Genomic DNA, 15462 nt, shown 5'->3' with positions numbered 1-15462 from the left:
TTTGGGGAGGTAATTAGGTTTAGATGAGGTCATGAGTGTGGAGCCCCCATGATGGAATTAGTGCTCTAACAAGAATAGGAAGAAACTAGAGCGCTCTCTCTTCCACGTGGGGATACAGCAAGAAGGTAGCCATCTGCAAACCAGGAAGAGGACCCTCACCGAAACTGAACCCGTGGGCGCCTTGACCTTAGACTTCTCAGTCTCCAGAACAGTGAGAAATAAATGTCTGTTCTTTAGACCACCCAGTCGATGGCATCTTGTCATAGCAGCCCAAACGGACCCGTACACTCTCCTTCCCGGGGGTGGACTCCGTGGGAATAATCAGTTCTTACTTTGGCTGTGTGTTCAGATTACTGACTCGGCGATGGAGATGTTATCGGCAAAATGCCGTTACCTGCACATTTTGGATATTTCTGGTTGTGTCCTGCTTACTGACCAAATGCTCAAACACCTTCAGTTAGGCTGCAAACAACTCCGGATCCTTAAGATGAATTACTGCAGACTTATTTCCAAGTAAGTATGTACCTGAATATGAAAAGCTTTGAGAACTACTTTCTGGGATAACTAGAATTTGTGACTGTGGCATTCGTAACACGCAGTGGCTTTCAGAGTTAGGAAGTTTCATTTTATTTTTTGCCTAATTGAAGCCAACATTTAGAACTGAACCAAGGGAAGCCCTCTTCAATGGCCTCTGCAGCTTCATATCCTTTACCAGTAGCAGCCTTCTACTTTAAGCACTTTCCCTTCCTTGAAGACACAGATGTCCGAAGCCGTAACTCTGCTCTTTGCACAGTTATCGCTAGCTCTTCCTCTGCTCATCTCTCAAAATGTTCCCATTCAGTTCATCTGCCCTAGAAGTTGAGAAAATGGATTAAACCAGCTCACAATTAAGTATAAATTACTAACGGTTACCCTAAGCCCCATTTCTCCCAAAGCTATTTGCTTGATAGTTGTTATTCATCTAACTAGGGATTTCCTAGAGGATCCAGAGCTCAGAGTAAGGTATTCTGACTCGACTGCTACAGGCCAAATGCCTGCTCCCTCAATTTGCAAAATGTTTCCAATGAAATAACAGTTGGGTAAATAAGCAGTCTATAAAGGTACAAGGTCTCTGGTGTCCACTCTGTGAGTTTTTAAGTAGAAAGCAGTTATCTGCTCCATTGTTCAGTTTTTCTCCTATTGACTGAGAATAAAAATGTGCAAGTATTTTAACTGACCCGATGAAGTAAATTTGGAATGTTCAAAATGAGAATTCTTGACCAGTCCCTTAAGGTCAGGGTCTTTTCCGCGGGCTGGAAAAATGACTACTAAGAATTAATATTATCAAAGTGCAAAGTGCATAATGTGTTCCAAGCATGTAGAGTTCACAGAGGAATTTTCTGAATTAAGCAGCCCTGGCATCAGCTGAGCGATGAGATCTAGTCACTTGAGGCCTAAGGAACAGAATGGTTTCTGATCTAAGGCTGTGTATGTTAAAATGAAATGAAAAACAAAGCAAAAATAACAACTATTACTTGTAAAATAGGCACTCTCTGGGCCCACGCCTGCCCGGAGGTGGACAGCCAGCTGAAGCCGGGTCAGAAAAAGGGGGCAGGGCGTTGAACAGTTTGGAAGAGGATGGAGACTCCACCCTTCCTGATGGGTGTGGAGCTGACTGTTACGGACGTTAACTTCATTTAAAGAGGACACCATGAAATGAGGCCCTAGGAGTCCCTGCTGACCTTGTCATATCATTGAACAGCCAACTTTGGGCAAGACAACAGAGAATGAATAACATATTATATGAAGGAGTTTAGCTTCTAATCTTTTGATTGTATTTTGCCAATCACTATTTTTTGGAGGTAATATATTGAACTTCTAATAAGTGAGATTATAAGTAGAATGAATAGCGACTTTCTGGCAACCAGAACTGGGAACCTAATCATGGTATGGGATGTTAAAAAGTGATAAATGCGGTGTTTGGTCAAGAAGACCCAAGATATCTAATAATACCCAAATCCTACCTTTCACTACTCACTCCTCTTGCAAGGTCACTAGATTAAAAATACGCCAAGAAAACAAAACAAGGGAAAGTAAGATTTTACTACTAGCTGGGCTTGGCCCCCAAAACTTAATGTAAAACTCTAGCTAACCAGCTGAATCTGTGGAAAATTCCAGGACAGCCAAAAGGCCTATTTTGTTTTCTACCACCAAGCCTGGCTGTCCCTATCAGCAAGGGGCAGACACAGACGTGGCCCTAACACCTAGAGGGGAGCTGGCTTGTCTGCCCATCTCATTGTCTAAAGAGGCCAAACCAGCTCCCTTATGGCTCCATTCCCGCTAAGCTCCGGCAGGAAAGAGGCCTGCAATCCTCTGCTTCTCCCTCTGTCTAGCAATGGAGAGGGCAGTTCTTGCAGCAGGGTCGCTTGGAGAGTCCCAGCGTTTGGACTAGTGAGGCTCCAGGAGCATCTGTCTTGACATTCGACATCTGGGAGAGGCTGCTGTTTGTCAGTCCAGGAGCTCCCCAGACACCTGGGCCTCAAAACTTTGATTAGAGAAGTGATAAGGCCTGATCACATGCGACCGTCTGGGGTCAGCTCTAGGGGCCGTAAGCAGCTTCCTTCTCCACTTAGATCCTTGAGTGGAATTGGAAATGCTGCACAGAGTGTGTGGACCCTTCAAGACTCAGGATCATGATGAGGTCTAAGCTCTTACCCACGTCCACTGTAAAAAAGCCCAGTTGTTTGCTCTTCCCAGAGCCAATGTGGCTCCCTCAACTGCAGGGACTTTGTTCTGTCTGGGTGAAATGCAACATTGGGTAGTTGGGATAGAGGAGATTTTTATTCCTTGGGAAGTGGTTCAATGAGTTTGAATCACAAAGCGATAGACTCCCTCACATCTGATTCCATTCGAACATGAAAACATTGTATGATGCAGCCCTTAAAATCCAAATTATAGCCCTCAGAAGAAACTGTTCTATGTACAAATTCCCCCATAGTCAACGGAATCTGAAAATACGGCACCAGCTTTGCAAATCAAAGAGGTCTGTTCAGCCCACCCTTTCTGAACCAGGAGAGTAGCAAACTTTTCGTCAATGAGCAAATTGGCTGTAGCTTTTTTGTAGGAGAGCTTCCAGCATGAGATATGCTGTCATTCTAGCAAGCCCAGAGCCTGAAGGGATCCCAGGAAGTGATTCCAGAAGCTCCATGTGGAGGCACAATACAGGCTCTTTAATTCAAGGAGGAATAAGTAACAGCTATGACCACAAACGTGACAAGAAAATCTAGCTGTCTGTATTTGAAGCAGCTGTGAACAGACAGCCTTGCAACTTAGGCCCTCTGTGGGGACAGCAACAAAGGCAAGGAGAAGAAAAGCATAGGGGGACAGAGGGAGAAAGACTCAAACAATGGTCTCCACAAGCCCGGAGGGTCCGAACCACAGAGAGGCCGAAGAGCCACTAAGTCTATAATTAGCAAAGAGTAACGGGACTTTGCCAACCTTTGTGTGTCTGGAACCCAAACTTCCGACTCTAGAGAGATCAGCAGAGAAAGTCTTGGTGGGCTTTAGAGCCCCAAAGAGCCGTAGAGAGATTCCTTGAAGGCCTCCTTTAGCAGATCCTGGCAGCAGAAACTACTGCCCAGGCCCCCTGAGAGATCTGTTTCTAGGAAATACAACTCTTATTCGATTTCTCCTCTCCAGCTCTGAGGGAGAGGAGAAACGAGACCACGGAAAGGTCTTTGTGGAAAGGCTTTTGTTATCTGGAGCCACTGACTTTTATTATTAGCATGAACAAATATTATTTAACAATTATTATTTGCCACGTACTGTGCTAAATCCTATTTTATGTTTATCTCATCTAATCCTCGAAAATACCCTATTACCATAAAAATGAATAAGGAAATGGGTTTAAACAGGTTAAATAACATGCCCAAGATCATAGACATAAAGGGCAGAGCCACACTTTGTGACTAGGTCCTAGTCATTACTATGCTGCTCTTTTGCCTTTAGATTAGTGATTCTCAAGCTTTTTGGAAGCTTTACCATTTAAAGAGTTTGATCAATAAGGGGAGACATGGGCTCTGTTGTGCCCAACTTACTTGCTGATGCGTAAATAAGCGAGGCTGCTGATGACAAGCAGGCTTTGGGGTTGGTTCCAACACTCCCCCTTTTTTTTTGCCCACTCAAGAAACTGGAAGGAAATGTGAGTGAGGGCAAGAAACGTTATTAAAAGGATAACCTTGAATCCCCTTTAGTTTATAAAAAATAAAAATCCTTACAATTTCAGTATGTCATTATTATTAACCATCTAATGTGATACTTCGCAACTGCTTGTGGCATATCATGTTTGAAAATCACTGTTCTCTACTGATCCAGAGAGACCTCTCTGACCAGGTTAAATGAGTAATGATGACTGAGCATGGCAGCAGACTGGTCCCATCCCCCAATCATCCACGTGGGTCTTGGAATCCCTTAGGCCAAGCCGGAGTGGATCTCATATGTACTGTAAGGAACTTAGAACACACAGTGATTCCAAAGTATACATTCTCCATTATTTCCTAGCTCCCATTATGTCCATAATATAGCACCAAGCTATTAAAAACAAAGGGAGAGAGAGTGTGTTGCTTCCAGCAGCAGCAGGTTCTACAGTTTCAAGTTTCCTGAAACTTTTCAAAAGTGCATTTGTAAAAACACACAGTTACAAAGCATGCCGTGAAAAAGAACTGAGGAACTTGCCGGCAGTCGCCATGCTGGTCTGTTCTCTTGGCCAGGTCCTGACTCTCAGGAGTCAGTCCATGTGAGGAGGTCACAGGGCCTAGTAAGGTGGTGAGGACAGCTGGTTCACGGCTAAGGATTTTGTAAAAGGTAGAGAGGAAGTAGACTGGGGAACAGTCCACACTAGCATACAAATTCTAAAATAATCCCAGATTTGCCCAGGACAGATTCAGATTTTCAGTTTTTCCCCAGGAGCCCCCTGGCTGTGAAAGCATGTAGGTCTAAGACAGGCCCTGGAGACACTGGACTGGAGGAAGCTGGCATTTGAGACTGGGGGAGGGGGCTCTGAGAACTGACCCTTGGCTCCTCTCCAGTCTGGGGGAGTGGGGCTGGAGGTTGAATCAGTCACCAGTGGCCAATGATTTAATCAACCATACCTAGGTAATGAAGTCTCCATAAAAACACAAAGGACAGGGTGTGGGGAGTTTGCAGGTTGATGAATGCATGGAGAACGGGGAAGAGTGGCCACCTGGAGAGGGCATGGAAGCTCCACGCCCTTTCCCCGTAGATCTCTTCCACCTGGCTGTCCCAGACTTACATCCTTGTATAGTAAACTGGTGGATCCAGTAAGTAAAGTGTTTCTCTGAGTTCTGTGAGGAGCTCTAGCAAATTAATCGAACCCATGCAGAGGGGTGTTGGAACCTCCGATCTATAGCTGATCGGTCAGAAACCCAAGTGACAACCTGGACTTGCGATTGGTATCTGAAGTGGAGGGCGGTCTTGTGGGACTGAGCCCTTTACCTGTGGAATCTGATGCTCTCTCTGGGTAGAGAGTGTCAGAATTGAGTTGAATTGTAGGACCCCCAGCTGGTATCCAAGAAGTGCCAAGTGATGTGGAGGAACCCCCCGACCCTCAACACACACACAGCCATGTTGGAATTGGGGTCTGGAACAACTTTTAGATGCCTCCTTTGTTTCCTTTCTTACTTCTTCCTAAGAAAGACAGTAACAGTATTTTCAATCATTTTGGTCACAGACACATTTGAGAATTTGCTCAAAGTCAGAAATCCTCTCCTCAGAAAAATGTCTATTAGATACAAAACCGCACGAATTTTCAGGGAGTTCACGGACCTCCCTGAAGTTCATCCATGTATCCCACAGCCGTCTGCGGACTCTGAGCTAAGAGCTGCTGTTCCGGTGCACAGCCAGCCTGCACAGCTTGGCTGGTTCAGGCATTCCCTCATCAAAGAAACTGGAAACACCGGACAGCGGTATTTCTCACTCGAGAGCACTACAGAGCGCCCTCAGTGCCACCACTCCGTGAAGATGCCTAGTTTCCCTATCCATTCAGTGTCTGTGAGTCTCTGAACCGGCTGCAGCAGAGCTACTGAGCTGCTCCAGCTTTGGGATCCTGATTGTTAGCATATGACGCACCCTTCCCCCTCAGCAACGCGAGAAAGCCGTGAAGTGACTTCAACCTGTGACCGTGAGTTCTTTAACGCCAAATTTGATCTAGTTTGAAAATGTTGCACTAGTGATGACTTGGGCAACTAGCTAATGCTGATCACTGTTCTTACAGGGAGGCAGCTAGCAGAATGTCACAGAAAGTTCAGCAGCAGGAATACAGCCCCGGTGACCCTCCAAGCTGGTTTGGCTATGACTGGGAAGGCAATCCTCTTACAGAGCAACGTCGTATAGGATCACTTGAGGAAGATTCAGAATCGATTCTGAAACAGTCAGTGTACAGCAGTGACGAGGAAGCAGTATGACCTTCAGCCTTAAGGGGAAGAAGAAAAAAACCTAGAACTTGGCCACTTCACTTGATGCAAATATTTTTACTAGTGGGATCTCATCGGTGTAAACAAGCAGCAAATCCTCTCCCAATTCCTATTCCAGCTGCAAATGTCACCAAACACATTAGTTCTTCTAGTAATCATGATTAAAAAGCCAAATCAAGCATTGCTATCTGTAAGTTTCCCACTTCAATTTACCATAATCAAACCAATAGTTCTTTTTTTTCTTTTTGAGGAAGATTAGCCCTGAGCTATCTGCTGCCAGTCCTCCTCTTTTTGCTGAGGAAGACTGGCCCTGAGCTAACATCCGTGCCCATCTTCCTCTACTTTATATGTGGGACGCCTACCACAGCATGGCGTGCCAAGCAGTGCCATGTCCACACCCGGGATCCGAACCAGCAAACCCCGGGCTGCCAAAGCGGACGGAACGTGTGCACTTAACTGCTGTGCCACCTGGCCGGCCCCTAAACCAATAGTTTTGATGAGATTATCAAACCTAATGTTACAATTATATGATACAACCCTGGGACATGTGATGTTTTTGACAGAGTTTAGAAGCTTCTCTTTAGAAAAGAAAAGAAGCGGAGATGGCCACATAAGTCAGAGTCTGAGTCTGAGCCAGGGAACTGATCCTAAGGGTCTGTGAGGCTTTATTATAAAGGACATAGACATACATTTTTAAAGGAAACAAGGCTTTCCTGTGATTTCCAGACATTTAACAACGAGAGAGAACTAAATGCCAATTAACCCTGGACTCATCTTTGACTTAAGCCAAGGACAAATTAAACAGATGGGACTATTTGTGAATAGAAAGGATGTCCCTGTAACATCTTAGATTTTTTTTTTTTTGAGGAAGATTAGCTCTGAGCTAACTGCTGCCAATCCTCTTTTTGCTGAGGAAGCCTGGCCCTGAGCTAACATCTGCACCCATCTTCCTCTACTTTATACATGGGACGCCTACCACAGCATGGCTTGACAAGTGGTGCCATGTCCACACCCAGGATCCAAACCGGCGAACCCCAGGCTGCCAAAGCAGATGGAACGTGTGCACTTAACCGCTGCGCCACCGGGTGGGCCCTGAAAGTTTTTGAAACAAAGCAGTATCACTTGGCTGTGAAATGGTTCCTGGAAGTGGGCAGCCGGGGAAATCAGCTGAGTAGGAAGTTTTAAGACCTGAGCTAAGAGACTTGAAATGACTGTTGCAAGGGGCTGGCCCCATGGTGTAGTGGTTAAGTTCAGTGCGCTCTACTTCAGTGGCCCAGGTTCAGTTCCTGGCCATGGACCTACACCACTCGTCGGCAGCCATGCTGTGGCAGAATCCCACATACAAAATAGAGGAAGACTGGCCCAGGTGTTAGCTAAGGGGAAATCTTCCTCAAGCAAAAAAAGAGGAAGATTGGTAACAGACGTTAGCTCAGGGTGTATCTTCCTCAGCACACAAAAAAAAGACTGTTCCAAGGGGGTGATTATTTTTAACTAAATGTGGAGATTTCTGGCAGCTGCATAAAAGCTGGCTTCTGACCTCTAAGTGTCTGACCCCTCAGTGTCTCAAACACACAACTGGAGAGACCTTTAACAGAGGCAACTGCTTTCCAAAGGAATGATACTCGCATGAGGAGGACCAGGGTGAGGAGGAACGCTCCCTGTTACGCTCTCCAGAGACCAAGCAGGGGGTCAGCCATCAGAGCTTGCTCCAAAACTCTTTGAGGAAGATCCTCTTTTAAACAAGAATGGGAGACACATTTGTTCATTATGGGGAGACAAATTTTATAGCTACAGAAATGAAAGAAAAGGGGTAGGTGTTAGAAAAAGTGGGCTATGAAAAGAAGTGTAAACAGGTGGAAGTAGAGTGAACAGGTGGCGAAATCCTCAAGTTCTCAGTGCAAAGCACTCAAGGCATCCAAAATATCACTCAGGTCTTCAGCTCTTAAGCATTTGATGCGCGTGGGTCTGTGTTTAAGAGAGCAAAATATGGCAGCTTTTCCTTTCTGTTTGGACTTGACTATGTGATTCAAATGCATACACATGATTCCTTTAACAATTCTAAATACAGCTGACTGCTATTGTGCTCATGACCTTTCTGGCAGTTAGTTGTTGACTAATTTCATAAAGTTCATTTTTAGTCATGAAAATGTTTATATAATTGCATGAGGGTAAAAAAAGATTATAAAAATTGCCTCATTGCCTTACAGTTTCCTCTACTTAATAATTTAACACACACACACCCCACAACCACATAAAACATGCTAACGTGAGTATCGTCCAAACTGGTACAAATTTTGATTTCATGAAAGGTGAACTAAAAGGAGACTTTGAGATATCCCACAAAGCTGACTTTTTTTTATAAATAAGAAGTTATAAACAGAGAACTCTAAATAAATGAAATACTAACAGAGAGAGGCTGTTATAAATCACAATATTTGGAAAGATTTATTAGAAATAAATGTTTAAGAACTGATTTATCCTAATCATAAAAAATATAATCCAATAGAAAGGTCTATTCAGTGCTGTATAATTTAAACGTTCCAGGAGTAAACAAGTAAGGTCTGAAAGAAAGAAAATTCATAAAGTAACTTTATACAGTACACCATTATAAAGGTGAAAATCTATCTTCACACATCAGGCTATAAAATAGCTGAATGTTTTCCCCTGCAACAAGTTATGTCATACAAATTATGCAAAAAAAATTAAAAATCAGCAGCAACCGCATGGCATTTATGATGTTTTATTCACAGCTTAAGTTTACATTGATGTCACGAGAAGTACTAAGTAGAGAACATGTTACATGAGAACTATGGTACAGAGAATGCTAAGATACCTGCCCCCGTCACCCATGCCTTTGTACACTCTGCTCCTCTCGACTGTGAGTGGAAACTGTGCATATGAGGAGATATCACTGCCATGATTATGTTACATGAAATGGCAGAACAAAGGCTATCCCGCGTAGGCCTCACCTAGTCCAGGGAGCCCTTTAAAAGCAGAGTATTCTCCAGCTGGTTGCAGAAGATGTCAGAGACTCAAAGCCTGAAAAGAACTGAATGCATCAGTGCTGGCTTGAAGATGGAGAGGGCCACATGAGAAGGGATGCAGGTGACTTCTAGCAGCTTAGAAGGATCACCAAATGACAGCCAGCAAGAAAATGGAGACCTCAGTCCTACAGTCACAAGAAACTGCAGTTTGTCAACAATATGAATGAGCTTGGAAGTAGATTTGCCCCCTGAGCACCCAGATGAGAACTCAGCCCGGCCAACAGCGTGAGTCCAGCCTGCGGATCCTGTGAGCAGGGCACCTAGCCACGCTGGGCTCTTGACCTGCAGAATTGTGAGCTGATGACTGGCTGTTACTGTAAGTCAATACATTTGTGGTAATTTGTTACAGAGCAATGGAAAACTAATACAATAGCCAAGTACAAATTCTGGAAAGCTCCCCCCAAGACAATTCACTAGTATTTATTCCACTTGGTTGTTTTCAGCATCTACATCAACAGTGGTATCTGCATTTTGGTAGTCATTGATATGCTAGTCATTGTTCAAAATTACAAACACAACTCAAACCATTCTTAGTCCTGCAGTTTCAGGGACTGAAACCAGCTCTGACTTCTGAAACTCACAGTGCCTTGCGGGGCATCAGCCTTGATCCATTTTTCACGTGTGCTTGCTTGATTCATGAGCCCTGAAACATGAAATTGCACAAAGTTTTATCTTGATTGACAAGAGCAGTAATTTCACTCCAGAGATTCTAACAACACATCTCTGAAACAGAAAAACACTTTGGAATGGCAAAAATCTTAAGAAAGATGGTATGAATTGGGAAGAGTTGCAAAGAGGTTCCCTGGGCTTGTTCCCTCCTTCATTTTCTCCGAACAACTCTGAAAGGAAAGCTACTGTTTTTATTTGCATTTGTTTTTTGCATGCAGGTTTTAAAAAGATCTTTATTTAAGTACAACTGACAAAATAAACTACATATATTTGAAGTATGCAGCACAGTAAGTTTTTGTTTTTGTTTTGTTTTTTTGCTGAGCAAGATTGTCACTGAGCTAACATCTGATGCAAATCTTCCTCTATTTTATATGTGGGCTGCTGCCACAGCATGGCCACCAGCCAGTGGTGTAGGTCCACACCCAGGAACCAAACCCAGGCCGCCAAAGCAGACCACACTGAACTTAACCACTAGGCCCCAGGGCTGGCCCACAATGCAGTAAGTTTTGACATGTGTAAACATCTGTGAAGCCGTCTCCTCAATCAAGATAATGACCACATCCCTCACTCCTGAAAGTTTCCTGTGCCCCTCTGTAATCCTTCCCTCCGTCCCCTCTGGGCTGCCCCCAGCCCCCATCCCTCAGCAATCACTCATCTACTTTGTGTCACTACAGATTAGTTGCATTTTCTAAAATTTTAATAAATGGAATCATGTGGTATGTACTCTTTTTTAAAAAATGCAGGTTCTTCCCCTCAGAGTAATTATTCTGAGTTTCATTCACATGGTAGCATGTGTCAGGCAGCCTCCTCACACACATGCTCATCAGCACTGTGCTGCGTGCTTACCACATGCTCATCAGCACTGTCTCTCTCACGGCCCCTGAGCAGCTCCCTCCTCTCTCGACTCTCTGTGAACTCTAGCAGCCCTGGTCCCCTGATGCTCAGCCGCCTCCTCCACTCAGGCTCCGACTGCGTTACCCTCCCTGCCCGGCGGCCTGGACACTCTCATGGTGACAGGCTGTGGCCATCACAGAGCTCGCCTGGTTCACGTCCCATCTCTCTTCTTCCAGTGCTGTGTTTGTTCTTTCAATCGGTAATCGAGGTGTGACGCCTCCTCTGGAGTTCCACTGCAATTCCGGATTGAAGAAATCAGTCCACTCTGAACCCAGCAGAGTTGTGAATATACTGTCTCATTTCATCATATACATTTTCTTTGTTGACACCAAGCACAAAAGTCAGGAAACGATCCTTTTCTTCAGTATAGTTTTCTCCTTTGTTAGTACCACGTGGTGTTCCCAGCTGATGAAAGGTGCTTTGTGCCGTCCAATCTTTGTGTCAAGCGCCTCTTTGATACAAATTCTTCTCTGAATTCTTACCTCTCCCCTTTAATCTGGGCCATAATCTTGTCCGTCTGTGTCTTAAAGTTCACAGCACTTTTCCCAGAACACAGCTGAGTATTCGATGGCTTCCTCTGGAGTTTTTCCTTCTATTTCTCTCGCTATATTTTCAATATAATCACAACCCCGCTTCTCATTAAACTCGTTAAAGTCTCTCTCATTCCTGTCGGTAAATCCCTGTGTTGGAAGCTTCTCTTTTTCCTGTAACTCTTCATCATTAAGGAGTTCAACTGTCAATTTTAGTCTTTTCTTTATTTTTGTGCTGGTGCTGCATTTGGCAGGTCAGGATTTCTAGGTACCTGCAGTTTTTCTGTAATAAAGAATTTGTCCAGTAATTCAAATAAACGTAGAGTAAAAACTGGAGATTCGGAGAATTGGTTGCTCTAACTTTATTATTATTTTTTTTAGGAAGATTAGCCTTGAGCTAACTACTGCCAATCCTCCTCTTTTTGCTGAGGAAGACTGGCCCTGAGCTGACATCCATGCCCATCTTCCTCTACTTTATACGTGGGACGCCTACCACAGCATGGCTTTTGCCAAGCAGTGCCATGTCCACACCCAGGATCCGAACTGGTGAACCCCGGGCCACCGAGAAGCAGAACATGCCAACTTAACCGCTGTGCCACCGGGCTGGCCCCTAACTTTATTATTTTTTAATACCACTTAGCATCAATGGCAAAGCATCAACAATAGTAAGGTTTTCCCAAATATCCAAGATCTTTTCCTTAATAATTTATATTATTTATATTTCTATTTCCTGAATATATTTGTCACCTCCCCAAACATGCGTTCCTTGCTTATGGAGAGAGATGCCAACCTTCTCATTCCTTTCTGCAGCAGTAGAGGCCATGCAGAGTGCTACTGCTACACACAAAATGAACACACAAGCAACTTTAGCGTAGAGACAATACTCAAAACTAAGACAATTTACAAAATTCCGTTTAGGTTGCTTGAAAATAGCTTTCTCCATCTTGCCAATAAGTAATTTAGTCAGAGCTCTTCATACTTTGGTCCTAATCTGTGGAGACTGTATGCTAATTTGTAAAGTGTAAAAATTCCTTCCCACAAAAATCTTGCCATACATACTGGAACTTGGGGTTGCAGAAACCTTGTTCTTTATTTAATTCCCTTTGCCAATGAAAATCAGACTATGTTTCTTTGACCAAGAAATGGGATGTGACTACCCCATCCCTATGCAGTGTGGCTTCCATTAAGTGGGAGCAAAAGCTGCTTCTCAGGACATGCATCTGTTCTCTAATCTGCCCTGTCCAAATCTACCCAAATACATGAATCTCCAACTTCTTTCTTTCTTTCTATCTATCTATCCCCAAATACCTAGTCAAGAAGCACCAGTCATTATTTAACCCAAAATGCACTTGATCCAATCAGCACTGGCTGTCGACACAGATAGGGTTCTAAGAAGTAAATTGCAGAATTTAATTATCTTGTTTAAAAATAGGCTTAAGAAGCTTCTTGGCTAAGGTGAGCTTCTCCGTGCCCCTGCACCCACCCCCACAGACGTTGTTGGTGTACATTCGGTTCATTTGGAGGATAATTCTGGTGCTGCCTTATTAGCAGCAGCCTAGACTTCAGTGCCTCACAGCTGGAGGAGTCCCCCTTTTACGTTAGAAACACTACTGACCACCCAGTATGGGAAGCACTATGTTAAGTATTTTAGGGAGGTTCAAAAGATGTAAAAAGAGATGCTAATACCCTCAAAAAGCTTACCAGCTGACTAGGAAAATAAATCATACACTTACAAAACAACAGGAAAAAAATTTCTCTGAAATGTGATTATTTTTAACGCTTCTATTTCACAAACCAAACCTCAAATAGCACACACAATTCCAGAACCAAAGATGTTAACGTTGTCACATTCTTTAACTGCTTACAGTCTTCTCTTGACGGAAGCGGAACTAAGACGTCTTGACGACAAATTCATACTGGAAGAAAATATTTCTGAGCAGTTTTAATGGTGCCCGTAATTTTCTCTCAGTTACTTAGAATACTAACAAAGTCAACAGTACTCTGGGTTTTGAGCAAGTACACAATTAATCAGTTTTGCCCAAGAAATGTTCTTGGAGAGACTCTTTCTTCCTCAAATGTCTAATCTCATCCACTGCATTTTTCATCTCAGATACTGTAATGTTCACTTCTAGAAATTCCATTCTGGTCTCTTTTATATCTTCCACGTCTTAACTTTATTCCAACATGTGGAATACAGTATTAATAACTATTTTATTTTCCTTCTCTGCTGACTCTAACCTCTGTGTCTGCTCTGGGTGGTTTCACTTGACCTTCTCTTCATTATGGGGCTTGTTTTCTTGCCATCTCTGACTGGATGGCAGACACTGTGAATTTCGTTTTGCTGAGTGCCAGATATTCTGGGATCCCCGTAAATCTCGAGCTTTGTTCAGGGGTGCACTTACGTTACCTGGAAACAGTTTACGCCTTTCCTCTCTTGCTTTTATGACTTGCTGGGCAGTTCTGGAGGAGTGCTCAGTTTAGGGCTAATGCTGCCAACGCCTAAGTGCTCTGCCCAATGCCCCGTGAGTGATGACATTTTCCAGTCTGGCAGGTGGTGCAGGCGTCATTCCTGGGCCGGGGCACAGGTCCTGCTCCCTCTGGTCTCTGTCCTGTGAGCTCCAGCTGTCTCCATCCCAGTGGACTCTCAGCACGGTCTGCTCAACTCAGGAGTCTGCAGGGCTCCACTTTAGTCCCTTTCCCTGTACGACAGCCTGGAGACTCCCTCGAGGCAGCAAGCAGGGGCTCATTTTGTTCATGTCCCATCTCTCAGCGATCTCTTTCTTTCATTGCCTGACGTCTAGTGTCATGGAGACTTTTTTTCCATGTATTTTGTCTGTTTAAAAAATTTTGGTTTGGGGGCCAGCCCAGTGGCACAGAGGTTAAGTTCACATGTTCCGCTTCAGTGGCCCAGGCTTCACCGATTTGGATCCCAGGCGCAGACCTATGCACCACTTGGCACGCCATGCTGTGGCAGGCGTCCCACATATAAAGTAGAGAAAGATGGGCATGGCTGTTAGCTCAGGGTCAGTCTTCCTTAGCAAAAAAGAGGAGGATTGGTGGAAGATGTTAGCTCAGGACTAATCTTCCTTAAAAAAAATTTTTTTGTGGTTCTGTTATTGTTTTAGGTAGGAAGGTAAATCAGTCCTTTTTAACTCCACTTCTTGCCTGGAAGCCTTCCTTGTTTCTTTCTTTCTCTCCCCATCTTCTTCCCCCTCCCTCCCTCCAGCACACTCTTTCTCTCTCTCTTTTTAACTTCTTATTTTGAAATAAAGACTCACAAGAAGTTGCAAAAATAGTACAAAGAGGTCCTGTGTACCCATTGTCCAGTTCTCCCAGTGGCGACATCTTACATGACCATAGTGCATTATCAAAACCAGGTAACTGGTTAGCACAGTACAAGTAATAAGACTACAGACCCTACTCAGACTTCCCCATTTTTTGCACACATTCACTTTTTTGTATATTTTTATGTATACTTTTATGACATTTTAAACACGTATAGATTCATATTACTATCACTATAATCAAGATACAGAGCTGTTCTGTCAACACAAAGGAAGTCCCTGTGACATCTCTTTATGGTCTTAGCCTCCTTCTCCTTCCCTCGCCTTTGGCAACCACCTGTCTGTTTTCCATTTCTGTAATTCTGTCATTTCAAGAATGTTACATAAATGGAATCATACAGTATGCAACATTTTGAGACTGGCTTTTTTCACTCAGCATGATGCCCTTAAGTTCCATCCAAGTTGTGTGTATCAACAGATTGTTCCTTTTTACTGCTGAATAGTTTATTCCACTGTATGGACATACCAGAGTTTGCGTAACCATTTATTGGTAGAAGGAATTTTAGTCATT

The 15462-nt window shown here is 43.8% G+C and overlaps 2 protein-coding genes across 12 annotated transcripts in view; one reads left to right on the top strand and one right to left on the bottom strand.

Annotated features, from left to right (window-relative positions):
- The window catches only part of FBXL13 (F-box and leucine rich repeat protein 13), a 211788-nt gene extending 202594 nt beyond the window's left edge, over window positions 1–9194 (top strand). For 5 of the 9 annotated variants that reach the window (XM_070617032.1, XM_070617031.1, XM_070617030.1 and 2 more), the window contains 2 exons: window positions 350–513; window positions 6272–9194. In XM_070617032.1, coding sequence (XP_070473133.1) covers window positions 350–513; window positions 6272–6461 — 354 coding nt within the window. In that variant the 3' untranslated portion in view covers window positions 6462–9194. Of the gene's footprint in view, window positions 1–349; window positions 514–5853; window positions 6179–6271 lie in introns of all 9 variants that reach the window. The other 4 variants (XR_011539373.1, XR_011539374.1, XR_011539375.1 and 1 more) reach the window with 4 other exon arrangements.
- FAM185A (family with sequence similarity 185 member A) overlaps window positions 604–15462 on the bottom strand; it is a 59137-nt gene continuing 44278 nt past the window's right edge. The window contains exons 8-10 of one of the 3 annotated variants that reach the window (XR_011539381.1): window positions 5494–5685; window positions 4077–4168; window positions 604–851 (exon numbers count right to left, since the gene is read on the bottom strand). Coding sequence is in view for 1 of the 3 variants with exons in the window: in XM_070617050.1 (XP_070473151.1) it covers window positions 10045–10157 (113 nt within the window). In the remaining 2 variants the exon portion in view is untranslated. Of the gene's footprint in view, window positions 852–4076; window positions 4169–5493; window positions 5686–9194; window positions 10158–15462 lie in introns of those variants that run through there. The other 2 variants (XR_011539382.1, XM_070617050.1) reach the window with 2 other exon arrangements.

Source organism: Equus przewalskii, chromosome 4 (assembly GCF_037783145.1).
Source record: "Equus przewalskii isolate Varuska chromosome 4, EquPr2, whole genome shotgun sequence".
Lineage (NCBI taxonomy): Eukaryota > Metazoa > Chordata > Mammalia > Perissodactyla > Equidae > Equus > Equus przewalskii.
Note: the sequence above shows the minus strand (reverse complement) of the source record. Positions and strands in the feature narration are given on the sequence as shown.